Consider the following 14,489-nt stretch of genomic DNA (forward strand, 5'->3'; position numbering starts at 1 on the left):
TTATATTACATTAACTCTATTCAACAAATTAAGTAATTCCTTCATCCTATAGGGTCTCTATGCATGGGACTCAACAAGATGGCAACGGTTTGGTTTGATACGGGAGAAGGATAGTACTTATTATAGCTGATTTCTCTCAATGTATTTCTCATACCAAGAGTATTTATAACAGCATTTTTGATATCTTACTACTTCCATGACGGTTGACTGGTACAATGGCTATAAATATTGTCCACATCAAAATCATCGTCTTGCTGCTTAGCAGCGTTTTCCATAGCATTCTGGGGAATACTAGTTTCATTCAATCCTAGTAATTGCTGAAAGGTTTCAATGGTCAAATCATTTTGAGAAACTCTGGATTAAACTATGTTATACAAATTTCTTAATTTTGGACATCTCAGATTCTTTAGTATGCTAATATTTAGAATGAATCTCTAAAAGGAAGACACAGTATGCAAAGTTTCTCAACATTGTAAGACCATGGACACATAAGCTTGTGGGCTATTTTCTTCAGGAAACACTGTAAAATGTTGACTTTCATACAAACTTCAGTCTCTCTCTCTTTCCCTCTCTCTGCTTCTCTCTCTCTCTCACACAACAAACACAAACTCACATTTACATTCTGGCAATGTGCAGAAGACTCAGAATATCTCCCTGAAAAAACTTGTGACTTTTTCAACTGTTAAACTTGTAGCCCATCTTCACAGATTCCATTAGATGATGGTATTAATTGGGCTCTTCAATTTTTACTACAAGTTTGGAACCTTGCCACTTGCTTATCTGCTTTCTAAACCACATGGATTCTCCCTCAACTGTCAAACCGAAACACCATTAATCTAGACCAGGCCTCCTCAGATAGCACGATCTCCAGCTGCCTGCTATCCAGTTTTCATTAAAATCGTGCTTAATATCATCATATTTATAGAAGGTCCCTACAAGGCAAGACAATCCATTTACTTTTGCATTTTACATTGGATTGCAACACAGCAAATGAAAGCTGCATACTTGAGCTTAGTTTTTAGCAGAACCAGTTTGAAAGGGTTTTGTTTTAATTTTACTCTCTCATTTTTTATCATAAGAATGCATAAAAAGAATCATATGAAATACTCTTTTCCACTAGCCGCAAAAATGTTCAAGATAGGTCACTATAGAGCAGTAATAAGTAACACCTATATAATATGGGCACAGTGGTTAAGAGTTCGGCTGTTAACCAAAAGGCCAGTTCGAATCCACCAGCCACTCCTTGGAAACCCTATGGGGCAGTTCTACTCTGTCCTATAAGGTCACTATGAGTCAGAATTGACTCAATGGCAATGGGTTTTTTGGTTTGAATATAATACAATTTGCCTTCAGTATTCTAGCTGCTTTGCATACATTAATTCACTTAATTGTTTTATAGACGAGAATTCTAAATCATATAGAGGTTAAAAATCTTGCAGAAGATCACAGGGCTGGTAAAATCTAAGTAGAAATTTGAACCAAGACAGTCTAGCTTAGACTTTTGGGTCTAAACCACAACACCATTAACACTTCCATTGGATTTTCTCTGTTTCTATTTTATAATTCAGTGTAAGAAACAGGTTATTTTCCTCAGGCACTATTATGTTTACTGCTTTCTGATCATATGAATTATATTTCTGATAATATCTCTTGTTTTACCACACCAGTCAGGAAGCTTGGAGTACAGGCAACAAGGAACTCAATGATTGCAAGTTTGTGAGGTCTTAAGGTTATTACATTTTGGTTTTCTTTTGATTTTTTATTTCTATCATTATCATCCTCCTCCTTCTGCTTATAATCACCACCATCATTTTCATAATATTTGTTCTTTCTTTACTGTAAATCTTCCTATAAACCAAAAAAACCCCAAACCCATTGCCACCAAGTTGATTTCGATTCATGGTGACCATACAGGACAGAATAGAACTGCCCCGTGGGATTTCCAATGCTATAATCTTTACAGAAACAGAATGTCACCTCTTTCTCCCACAGAGTGGCTGGTAAGTTCAAACTACAGACCTTTCAGTTAGCAGCCAAGCACTTAACCACTGAGCCACCAGGGCTCCAAATCTTCCTATAGGCCTACTCAAATTCTTGGTGAAATTAAGCCAAGTAGAGATAAATACAACAAATTACCTACCAATCATCCCAAGAGTGTTTCCTGAAAAGTCTTCTGAATCATTTTTTTAAAAAAATGTTATAATCAGTATTGTTTAGTGTTCAGAATATGCCCTGGTGGCACAGTGGTTAAGAGCTTGGCTGCTAACCAAAATGCTGGCAGTTCGAATCCACTAGCCGCTACTTGGAAAACCTATGCGGTAGTTCTACTCTGTCCTATAAGGTTACTATGAATCAGAATCGACTTGACGGCAACGAGTTTGGGTTTTTTTGTTGGTACTGAAAATTTTACTTTAATCTTCTGAAAAATGACAATTCTTATATGTTACATAGGCTAGCAGCCTGCCAAAACCTTAAGTTGGTCAAATACTCTAATACCAGCTGTTATAACTTAAACATAGCTGGTCAATTCAAAGTCATTATTCTTGGAAGTTAAATGTACTGTATATTATATATTTATAATAATTATTTACCTATTTAAAAATACTTACTAAGAATTAAGGTTAAACAAAGCCAACTTACCATTAGAATGCTTCTACAGGTACAATAATTGTTTATAATTGCATTCTGAACAATCAATGCTGTGCCATACTGGTTATTAAATATTTTTAATATGATCACTGGATATAAGCTCCATGGAGCTTACCTGTTGTCACACCATGAACCACGCCTTCCTTGGTTTTGGAACCTATAAAAACAAACAAATTTTATTTCAAAATATAAGTCTCTAACTGGCCTTACATTGATGTTAACTGGTTTTAAATACAGCTAATCAAAAAATCTCAATCTTCGAAGCCCTTATGTGATAATATTCTCAGGGGGCACACAATCTAAAGCAAGGAAATTCAGTAATCACTACAACTAAAGGAAGAAAGCAAAGCTAACAGGAGGTGCTCTCCAATTAAAATTTTAGCATAAGATGACGACTTTTTATCCTCTTGCTTCTAGCTTCATATATAAATCTACAAAGGAGAAAAAAAAAGGTGTGATAACACTGGGACCGGGTGGGAAGATGATTTTGGATTCAGAACTGTACAACAGGGGGATTAGTATAACAGGGGGATTAGTTAACCCATGAAATACAAATAGAGAGGGAAGAAAAGAAGGCATTAGCATTTGTTGGACACATTATGTGAGAGGCACTTTATCTACCTCATTTAATGTTCTTAACATCAATTTAATACAGGTGTACCATGCACAGTGGTTAAGAATTTGGCTGCTAACCAAAAAAGGTTGGCAATTCGAATCCACTGGCCACTCCTTGGAAACCTGTAACTCTGTCCTGTAGGGTCACTATGAGTCAAAATCTACTCAACAGCAATAGGCTTGGTTTTTATGCCCATTTTATACACAAAGAAATTGAAAATTAAAGTTAGGTAACTTGTCTAAAGACACACAGGTAGTAACAGGCTACAAGCATATTCAAACTGAGGTCTGTCCCAAGTTTTGCCCATATTCTTTCCACTAAACTAGATACATATTTAGAAAGAAGGGAGTATTTTATTATTTAAGTGTTCCAATGCTAGCTTCAAAAAGAGGCAAGATAGAAATTTCCCCAAAACCTTGACCAATACTAAGCTTTTATAAAAATAACTTATTAATATATGGATTATTAAGACTAAGTTAGTTAACAATTTAAATTCATAACCCCTCTAATGTTGGATCCTTCAGTATAATTCAGACCAATTTTTTAATTAAAATGTTTTTGGAAACAGTAACAACAATGGATTAGATATTCATTTGAAAACTACCCTACAACCCAAATAATATAGTTCTATCAAGAAATAGAAAAATATACGGAAATGGGGAGTTAAAAAGTGGGTAGTAGATACTAAAATTGTTATCAATCTTCTAGTTCAGTATAAAAATGCACTAAGTTTTAAAAACCCTTACTAAGTATACCAGAAATAACTGTAAACAGTTTAAAAAAAGAAAAAAGTGTAAGGGAGGGATCTCAGTTTTCTTATCAGTAAAATTAATTTATAAGCTTAATTAAATAATCACTAAGAAACTGGTTCTTAAAATAGAAAACGTAGCAGAATCAGTTAGGTAAGAGTGATAGTTAAAATGTTTATTACTGAGTCACAGTCCCTAATATTAAGTATAAAGTACAGATATTTGCATTTTTAAGAATCCTAGTGTTCAAATGGAGCCCTGGTGGCACAGTGGCTAAGAGCTTGGCTGCTATCCAAGAGGTTGGCAGTTTGAATCCACCAGCTGCTCCTTGAAGACCCTGTGAGGCAGTTCTACTCTGTGCAATAGGGTTGCTATGAGTTGGAATCAACTCGACGGCAACAAGTTTGGTTTTTTTGGGTAAGTGTTCAAATTAATGCAGTAATTTAATTCCTGGATCAAATTTTAAGAAAAATTGATCTGGGTTTCTAGTTCTTTTTTTTTTTTTAAATTTAAAAGTACAAATCTATGATGTAGATAATAAGATAATGGAAATAAATATGCAGGATTATATTGAAAATGTTCATTGAGTATTTTTATAAAAATGACCTTAAGTGAAATGTACATTTATCATATTTAAACCTAAATTTTACAAAACTGCCAATGAAAGCCTCTACATTTAATAAAACAGTTTAAATATATTTAAGAACTTCCCATTGGAATATATGAAGTCCCTGGGTGGTGCAAACAGTAGGCACTCAGCTGCTAACCGAAAGGTTGGAGGTTTGAGTCCAACCAGAGGCACCTCAGAAGAAAGGTGTGGTGATTTATTTCTGAAAAATCAGCCATTGAAAACTCTATGGAGTGAAGTTCTACTCTGATACACATGGGTTGCCATGAGTCAGAATCAACTCAAGGGCTACTGTTTTTATTGTTTTGTTCTGTTTTTTAAGAACCTCAAATAAAAATAAAACATAAACTATAGCTTCACAGTTAAGAATGTGGGCTCTGGATTCATATTGTCTGGGTTTAAATCTTCACTTCATCACATAACAGTCAAATGCACATCACGGCATCAAGTCAAAGATTAAAGGAAATAATACACAGAAACATTTTAGAACAGTAAATATTTAGTAAATGATAACTGTTATTCCTCTTCACATACAATGTTTATAAAGGAATTTGTGGTTTAAAACACAGGACAAATTTCTAAATCATAAATGTCACATAAATGAAACTTGCATCTATTAAATTCATTAAAGAATACAGGATAGCGTAATACATGTATGCAGGTGTGTGTGCATATGTACTCTGTGTAAAACCTGTGTGTGTGCGTGTGTATCTATATCTATATTGTCATTGTTAGTTGTTGTCGAGTCGATTCTGACTCTGAAGACCTCGTGTGTGCAGAGTAGAAATGCTCTATAGGGTTTTCAAGGCTGTGCTCTTTTGGAAATAAGATTGCCAGGCCTGTCTTCCAAGGCGCCTCTGAGCGGGTTCGAACTGCCAACCTTTTGGCTGGTAGTAAAGCACCTAACCATTTGCAACACTCAGGGGCTCCATATCTATCTGTACCCATATCTAATACAAGCAATGTTCACTTTGCACAGTAGTGTATGACTGTGAAACGACCATAGAAGTTGAAACTATGGAATGTGATCTTCGTAATCAAAGGAAAAATTATGATTAATCAATGATAAAAATTACAATCATTCCATGATCTTTAAAACTTTCTGTCAAAACATTCAAAACTGTTTTTTATAAATGTATAGGGAAACTAAAAAATAATAAAACTAATATTTATTTAGTATGCTGAAATTTAAAACATCATATCTTGTCTCTCTCTCATGACCTCACAAGGGTGCAGACTATAGACATCGGAAGTAATGCCTGGGAGTTGAAAGAACTCAGCTATACAGTGTTGTATAGGTTACGTTGCTGTTCTCAAAGCTAAATCAGCTTGGTGAAGGTAAAACATATTGTAACTTGAAAGTTTAATTTCAATCCAAACTTGACCATTTATGGTTGTTTGAGAAGAGTAGCATTGGAAGAGTTTTGAAGATCATCATTTTTTTGCCTTTACTGTTATAATACTTGGTATTACATAAGAATTAAAATTTTTCTGCTTTGGAATTTGAATCTCGATTTATAATGTCTGTTATTTGATTAAGAGAATATTTTATTGATTAAATTGAAGAATATTGATTGAAAATTTGTGTACATAGGTTATTACAAAGGGAGAAGAAATCATAAAAATAACACTGGCTATTATGGAAATTCTTCAATAGTTAAAAGAGATTTCCGGAAGTGTAATATATTATTGTAAAGGAATGAGGTTATGTTTCTTATGGGCTTATGAAGACAGTCTGCCAAATTTCTTCAGTCATAAGTGAAATTACATAGTTTTCTTAAGTTACTTCCAATCTTTCAAATTAGTTGTTGATAATAGTTCTTGTAATAAAGGACAAAGGACAAAAAGAAAACATGTTGGTAAAGAAATTATTCTGTTGGAGAGTTTCTTTGATAATAATAATCATGGCTCTGATTTATGAAAGTGTGCTCTATGACTTACATATTCTGCTTTATTATGACATTCTCACAAACTCTGTAAGGCAATTGCAATTTTTTTCAACCATATTTTCACAAATGAGGAAAATGATGCTCAGAGATGTTAACCAACTTCCCCAATATCCCACAGGTAGTAAGGGATGCAGTCTGGACTACAACTCAGGTTTGTCTGACATCAAGCCCATGCTCTTTCCACTCCACCAGAAGTGAGCAAACTATAGCTTATGAGCCAAATCAGAACCACCACCTGTTTCTGTAAATAAAGTTTTGTTGGAACACAGAGTGATGCTGGTCATTGTCTATGGCTGCTTTCACTCCACAACAGCAGAATTGAGCAGCTGAGGGAGAAAAACTTGCCAATCCCTGCTCTTTACTATTGTGTCTTCATGTGGTCATTGTTTACCTGAACTCCTGTGAGTGAGTTCAGCTTTCAATTAGACTGCAAAATATAACTAATAAATAATTTATAGAATATAGTCTGTTAAACATTGATAGACATTAAACATTATTTTGAAAAATATGTGACACATACACAAATTACAATTTTATATGGTCATCTCAGAGCAAATAACAATTAATCTCTAAGAAAAAGAATCATTTTATTTGCCCAAACTCACAACTGACAATGAAAACAAATACAAGTTGCTCCAGATGATAAAACCTGTTTGTAATCTGGAAAAGAGCAGTGCATTAAGCTAATATTTGATAGTTTCTAGGCTAGCTACAAACTAATGGAGTTAATATTAGCACCCTAAGAAAATCTTTAAAGTTACAAAGTTATAGAGTAACTGAAGTCAAAGAACAGTTACAAGCACGCACTCGCACAACTTGGAAAAGTTAGAACAAATACAAAGATATAATAAAGCACACACATCACTGATTCAGTAATCCAAATTCCACCTAAAGAGATATAACTCATATTTTACCAAAAAAAAAACAAAAAACAAACTTGAAATTAACTCATCAAGTTTATCTTCTCTTGTAACACTCTTTATTTCAACGATTTTCTGAAAATTGTTTTAAGGTAGAGAAAGAGAGTAATTTAATTGAAGATTTGTAGTAAGATCAAGTCCACATAAAAAGGAGTTTATGAACAATGAAAAAAAAAATCTGACGTAAAGTTTGATGAAAGGTATTCATAAAAGTCGTTCCAAGTATAAATTTCCTCCTGCTAATCTAAACTGCATAAACAGTGTACTTTCTTTCCCCCTATAGACATAGGCACAGCGCCAGTGTCATCTATGCTATCCAATATACTCATCCTCCACCTTACTACTCATCCCATGGTTATTGCTGCTATAACTGCCCCCAGAGAATGTGGAAGAGTTAAGAGGAGAAAAAGAGAAAGAAAAAGAGTGGGCAGTAGCTGACTGTGTGAGTGTGTGTGTGTGTTTGTGTGTGTCTATTCCTGTTGCATCACAGCTCTGTCCCCAAAGAATCTGAAGTGGTTTGTAAAATAACACCTAACCTAACACAGTTTTAGACATAAGTAAAGAAAAAAAGATCAAGACCTCTATATATACACTAAGGTGGGAATTTAGGAACAAGCAGAAGTGGTAAGCATCAATCTCATTATTTAGTATGTGTCATTTGATAAATGGATTACATAGAAGTTTCAGAGATATTAGTAGTCCTCAATCACTTTTTCAGCCTACCAAGTGGTCACAATAAGTAACTCCACCAAAGGCTAATCTGTCCTTTCCATTTTAGAGTCATAATACATCTGTTTTTATACATCACAGACCAAAACCGTACCAAACCTATTGCCATCAAGTCGATTCCGACTCACAGCAACCCTATAGGACATAGTAGAACTGCCTCAGGGTTTCCAAGGAGCGGCTGGTAGATTGAAACTGCCAACCTTTTCGGTTAGCAGCTGAGCTCTTAACCACTGCACCACCAGGGCTCCAATATCTAAATCTCATTTTAAAATTAGAATACACAAAAAATTAGGAAATACTATGATGATAAAAGAAATCAAAGACTCATGAATGATTTTGATTCTTAAGAATATTCTTGATTATTTTTAAAAAGTCTTTGAATTTTAAAAACTTTGTCTGAAGAAGTCACTTATACACATGGGTTGCCATTAGTCCTTATTGAATCAACAGCAACAAGTTTAGTTTTAGGTTTTTTTTTTTTACGCAAGGAAACATTCATTTTTAAAAAAGGAACCAAAAATCCTAAATATTATTGTAAAATTGAATAATCAGGGAAAACAAATGATGATCTTCATTTTGTACTATTAGCCAAAATACACACATTTACCCACCCACACATACCTGTGACTCAGTACATTCTTTTTGCAAGTGGTGATGAAAAGATGAATCAAGCAAGAAACAGCATTTAGAGTATCAATCATCTTAACCCATCAGTCATGAATAAACATTAAAATGACAGTTGGGGTTTACCTACCTACATAGAGAACACCCTCTTTTGTCTTTTCTGCTGCTTCTGCCACGCCCTGTTTGGTTTTTTCAGCAGCAGCCACGACTCCCTCCTTGGCCTTTGAAAGTCCTTTCATGAATACATCCATGGCTAATGAATTCCTTCACACCACACTGGAGAACACAAAATACACTTTGAATGAGAACTTTTTGGTGAAACAGAACAAAATTAAAACCGCTCAAGGTAAAAACCACTGAGAAATCAGTAGAAACCCCAAAACTGTGTGAGACTCAAACTTTTAAGTGTATCCTCATTCCAATGGCTGAACGAAACAACACTTTTTTAGCTTTTGCTTTAAACATTTAGCATCCCTCACCAACCTTGCCTACTGCAAGTCTAGCTGCCTAAACATGGATTAGGATGAATCATCAGGCCTGTTTCTACTGCATTTTGCAAGTGGAGTAGCATGAAAGAATGGACCCATCTTTCAACTTCCTAGGATCCAACTCGTGACAGTTTAAGTTAGAAGCACGTTTAGAAGAAAAACCACAGAAAAAGAAAAAGGAGTTGTAAGCGTGGATTCAGAGGCATCCTAGAAATGAATTCCAGAAGAGGACTGACAGCTTGATCATCGTGGAGAGAGGAGGGAAGAGAACTAACTACTCATGCGGGGTGTGGCTGAACCTCAGGCCAGCGGCAGCCTTCCAGCGCTCATTCTAATCCCCTGGACCATCCATTCCCCTCTCTGCTATCTACCCGGGGCAGGCGCCGTTCACACCCGCGGGCCGTCTCCAGACTAGCACCACCCGAGGGGCAGTTCTCTGCACTCACCGGCCAGGGGACCCGGCATCCAGTGGCGACGGCTGGGCCAGCACCTGTTAACCCTTTAACACCTGTTGACTTGCTCTTCTGGCACTTCCGTTTAATTTTTTGCCAAATGTAGCTTGCTTACTTTACAGGGAAAACAGAGAAGGCGGAGTGGAGGCTTTAGGTAAGGGAGAAATAAAAGTTGGAAATTCATCCATCCATCCAGCATTCTCGCCTTTTCTAAAGGAAGAGCGTATCCGGAGAAGCAGCTTGACCTCTCAGGTTTTGGGGTGGGTAAGACGGGAATATGGGAATCAGGTAGAAAGCCAAGTCCACCTACTTTCCTCCAGCTCAGCAGAGGCACAAGTAACCACCGCCAAAAGATTTGGCACAGCCTGCCCCCCCCCCAACACCACCACCACCATCCTGCCGGGCGTCCTTCTCTCCCACCAGATTTTCTCCAAGATTTCCAAAGCTCCCTGCCCCTTTAACTCCACAGTTACTTACTGAGTCCCTCTGCTTCTCCAGAACTCTGTTTCCTCCCTCTCTTTTTAAATTTAAGCCAATATTATTTAAATAGAAACAGGGAGGAAAGGAGCGCACAGGAAGGGCGGAGGCGGCACCAGGAGAGGGAGGGTCCCCAGAGGAGGCTGCTGTCTGCACAACCCGGCGACGAGAGGCTGGGGACGTGGGAGACGAACCCGCGAACCTATCGTCGAATTGCCACTCCTCATCCCCCGCACAAGAGGATCCGAGAGAAAGCGATAGAGAGTCGGAAGTGAAGGGCGGCGAGAGCGCGAGAAGGATGCTAAGGCGGGGCTCGGTCCCCTGGTCCACTCTAAAGCCAGCACACACCTCACACTGTCCGGCGTCGCCGTTCACGGTCGCTCGCCCCCTCTCTCCGGCCCCGTTCTGGTCGTCGTAGTCTTCCTCCTCCTTCTCTTCTTCCTCCTTCTCCTGCGCTCACCACCCCCTCAGCTGATTTGTCAGCGCCTCTCCCCGCCCCACTCCCGGCTCCCGCTGCTTTCCGTGCCTCCAGCATTTCGCTCCTTTTCTTGGCTGGGGGGAGTTTGGGGTGGGAGGGGGTGACTTTCCAACTCCAGTCTCCCGCCTGGTCCTGGGAGGCGGGAAGGTGGGATGTTCGGCGCGTCACCTCAAATTCAGGTCAAGGAGGAGTCTTGTGGGAACCGGGAGTGGTTAGGCTTTGGCTGATGTCTTTCCCTCTTTCCATGGCCTCTCTTTCCCTGTTTCCGCCTTTCGCTCTGGTTCTTCACGAGGACCGCTAGTCAGAGCGAACCTCTGGGAGCCAGGGGCTGAGGGATAGACCACCAAAGACAGAGCCAATCTCTTGGGCGAGCTGCTGAAGGAGTCAGGCATATTAGGAGGGTGCTCGTATCCGTACCGACAAGAGCACATTTCTTTCGGATCGCTTAAATTTGGTAAACGGTCACAGAACACAAAGTTAAAGGTCGTTTTTGTTCAAATAACCTCCAGATATTCGTTCACTTCTAACCTCAGATGAGTCAGAAAGGGTCCCGTAGGTGGACAGGAGACTAGTAAGGAAGAGTTACAGGTTGAGGAGGCAGGAGGAAGCTCAACAAATCCTCTTCCCACCCCACGGTCACCATTTTCTTTTCCACCAATCAGAGGATGCCAGACGCCAATTTTTTCCCATCAGAGGAATAAATATTCGCCAGCCGTCGAAAACAAGGAGTCGTAAGATTTTTCGCTCTCTAAAAGGAATTTACTTTCCAGACCACCAAGCAAGTATCTGGATGGAAGAGATAAATCCAGTCTGGTTCATGGTCCTGGACCACGATATCCAATTTCCTGTTCGGCTGCGTCTAAAGGCGAGACTCTACACTCAACTCACCTTTCTAACTTCAGATTCACGTTGCCCTAAGAGCTGACACTGACCGCCTCCTAGCCCCCTCCGGACGGACAGACAGACACACACACACACACACACACACACACACACACGCACGAACTCACGCGCGCCCGCGCGCGCTTGAAAACATTTTTTGCATCGCTTAACACATTTTCACCTCTTTCAGAGCTGGGGAGGAAACAGCTGTTCATGGATCCGACCAGAATGGAGAATCAAGCTCCTCCCTCTAGCAGAAATCCTTTGCTTTCTTTGCCTGGGTTGGGAGAATTATCTCAGCGCTGGAAGGAGAAAACAAGTCTTTGCTGTATGGCTTTTTGTTTATTTTATTTATTAAAGATGTTTTCGAGGAGATATATATATATATATGTGTATATGTATACATGTATGTGGGCCGTTAAAATCCACCAGCTGCTCCTTGGAAACCCTACAGGGCAGTTCTCGTCTGTTCTATAAGGTCGTGATGAGCCGGAATCGACTCAACAGCAACAGGTATATATATGTATATGTATATATATATATATATATATATATATATATACATGTTCAGTAGACAAAAGTAAAGAGGTCGTAAATATTTATTGCTTAAACATCTCCTTGCATTATTGGTCTGTCTTTTTTTTAAAGCAGCGTTTCCAAAAACAGTAGCTAATAATTTGTGTTTCCTTGGGATCAGAAAAAGAAGGTTGAACCTGAACCTGGGAGCTGATTAAACCTTAAACAATTATTTTCTCTTTCTTTTCCCAGATGTCTCCTTGGTAAACGAGAAGATGAACCCAAAAATCTTTTTCTTTTCAACTTCTAATTATGGAAAATGTTTAAACATATGCAAAAGTAGAGTGGACTAAAGGACCCTCATGTGAATATCACACAACTTCCACAGTTTTCAATGCATAACTAATCCCTTTTCATTTATATGCCTACACGCTGTATCACAAACTCCCTCCATTTTTAAGTAAATCTCAAATATTATATATATCTTTTCATCTGTAAATATTTCCACATACATCCATAAAATATAAGAACTACTTTAAAATAACCACAATAACATTGAGATGATTTTTAAAATTTAAGTATAATTTAAATACAGTGAAAAGTGTCTCTTTAAATTAGTTCTGAAAAATTCATGTATTAGTATAGCCCACAACATTTTGAAGACAGAGCGCCGTCATCACTCCAGAGTGTTCCCTTGTGCCCTTTCTTAGATTTCATATACATGGAATCGTAGAGTATAAACTTTCTTTGTATCTGTCTGACTTTTACTCAGCATATTTGTGAGGTTCATTCATATTCATGTTGTTGCATGTATCAGTAATTTGTTTCTTTTATTGTTTTCCATTGTTTCTTTTTATTGCTGCCAATAGTAAATGTTTTCCACTGTGACCTATCACAGCTGGCTCCCTTGATAGACTATTATGATAATTATTTAATGTATTATTTCATAACACTTCTTTATAAATTAACAGGGACATTCTTGAGACTCAGTGCTTTAAATCAAAGGGGTAACTAAGATGACAGATATTTTAGGTCCCACAGCAGACCAATGGGAGATTTATTTTAGGGTGGTTGTTATTTTTAGTTGCTTCTCATAGAATAACATGATTCCTCATCTTTATGTGGTATTTCTTGCTTTGCAAAGGACTTTTGTATGAATACACCACCGTTTTTTGTCCATCTTTCTATGTTCATGTACTTTTAGATTTTTTCCAGTTTGAGGCTGTTTAAAAAAATGAAATTAATCTCAAATCAATTTATTATCAGTTCTGTTCCCCTCTGTTCCATATTTGTTCTAATACCAGTTACACACGCAGCATTTCCTCCTCTGACCCTAACCACCTGGATCTAGGTCAGACCTCACAAGTTATAGGGCACAGTTTTCCAGACTTCCAAGTCTGTCCAAGACTTTAGATGCTAGCTGCAAGGTTGGGAGTCCCCACCCACCACCATCACTTCTGACCTGCTGTCTACAAATTCCAGGGTTCCCTTTGCCCCTTCAGATTATCAGCCATAAAGTCAGGGTTCCCGAGTCCCTTCACTTCTGAACCGTCAGTTCCCGCTACTAACTCAGATTCGATAATTTGCTAGTACAACTCACAGAAATCATGAAAAGCACTGTACTTGTGATTACAGTTTTATTACAGGAAAAAGATACAAATAATGCATAGGGCAAGGTCTGGAAGGGTCCTCCATGTCCCAAAAAGGGACTCACTATCCTCCCATGTGTATTGACATCTTTCACCAATTAGGAGGCCCCTGGAGCTGCCAAATCTACCACCAATTTTGGGGCTTCAATTAGTATGCATGATTGATTGATTCATGCCCTACCCCCCTGAAGTTGGCTGATATCACATGGTGGTCTTTCTAGCCTGTCTAGCCACCACCTGAGTCACTTCTTTAGCATAACTTGTCAGGTCTGGAGTTCTCTTGATAAGAAAGACGCTTCAATTATTGGAGAAATTCCAAGATTCTAGAGGTTATCTGTCAGGAACCAAGGAAAAGATCAAATTATTTGGGTGAAGTTAATATAAACCTCAAAGAGGCTGTTATGAATAAAGTTGCTCTGAACATTCTACAAGTCTTTTTGTTGTTGTTGTTGTTGGATGCTATCAAGTTGGTTCTGACTCGTAGTGACTCTATGTAAAACAGAATGAAACAGTGCCCGGCCCTGCAACATCCTGACGATCGTTGCTGTTTGATCCTATTGTTGCAGCCACTCTATCAATTCATCTCATTGAAGGTCTTCCTCGTTTTTGTTGACCCTCTAATTTACCAAGCATGATGTCCTTCTCCAGGGACTGGTCCCTCCTGATAACATGTCCAAAGTATG

The 14,489-nt window shown here is 38.1% G+C and overlaps 1 protein-coding gene across 3 annotated transcripts in view; it reads right to left on the reverse strand.

Moving 5' to 3' along the window:
- Positions 1-10,756, reverse strand: part of SNCA (synuclein alpha) — a 158,331-nt gene extending 147,575 nt beyond the window's left edge. The window contains exons 1-4 of one of the 3 annotated variants that reach the window (XM_023742981.1): positions 10,630-10,645; positions 9,799-9,918; positions 8,995-9,140; positions 2,765-2,806 (exon numbers count right to left, since the gene is read on the reverse strand). In XM_023742981.1, coding sequence (XP_023598749.1) covers positions 2,765-2,806; positions 8,995-9,115 — 163 coding nt within the window. In that variant the 5' untranslated portion in view covers positions 9,116-9,140; positions 9,799-9,918; positions 10,630-10,645. Of the gene's footprint in view, positions 1-2,764; positions 2,807-8,994; positions 9,141-9,347; positions 9,556-9,798; positions 9,919-10,629 lie in introns of those variants that run through there. The other 2 variants (XM_023742979.1, XM_023742980.1) reach the window with 2 other exon arrangements.
- Between the last annotated feature and the right edge of the window lie 3,733 nt (positions 10,757-14,489).

This window comes from Trichechus manatus, unplaced genomic scaffold (assembly GCF_000243295.1).
Source record: "Trichechus manatus latirostris isolate Lorelei unplaced genomic scaffold, TriManLat1.0 scaffold00228, whole genome shotgun sequence".
Taxonomy (NCBI): Eukaryota; Metazoa; Chordata; class Mammalia; order Sirenia; family Trichechidae; genus Trichechus; species Trichechus manatus.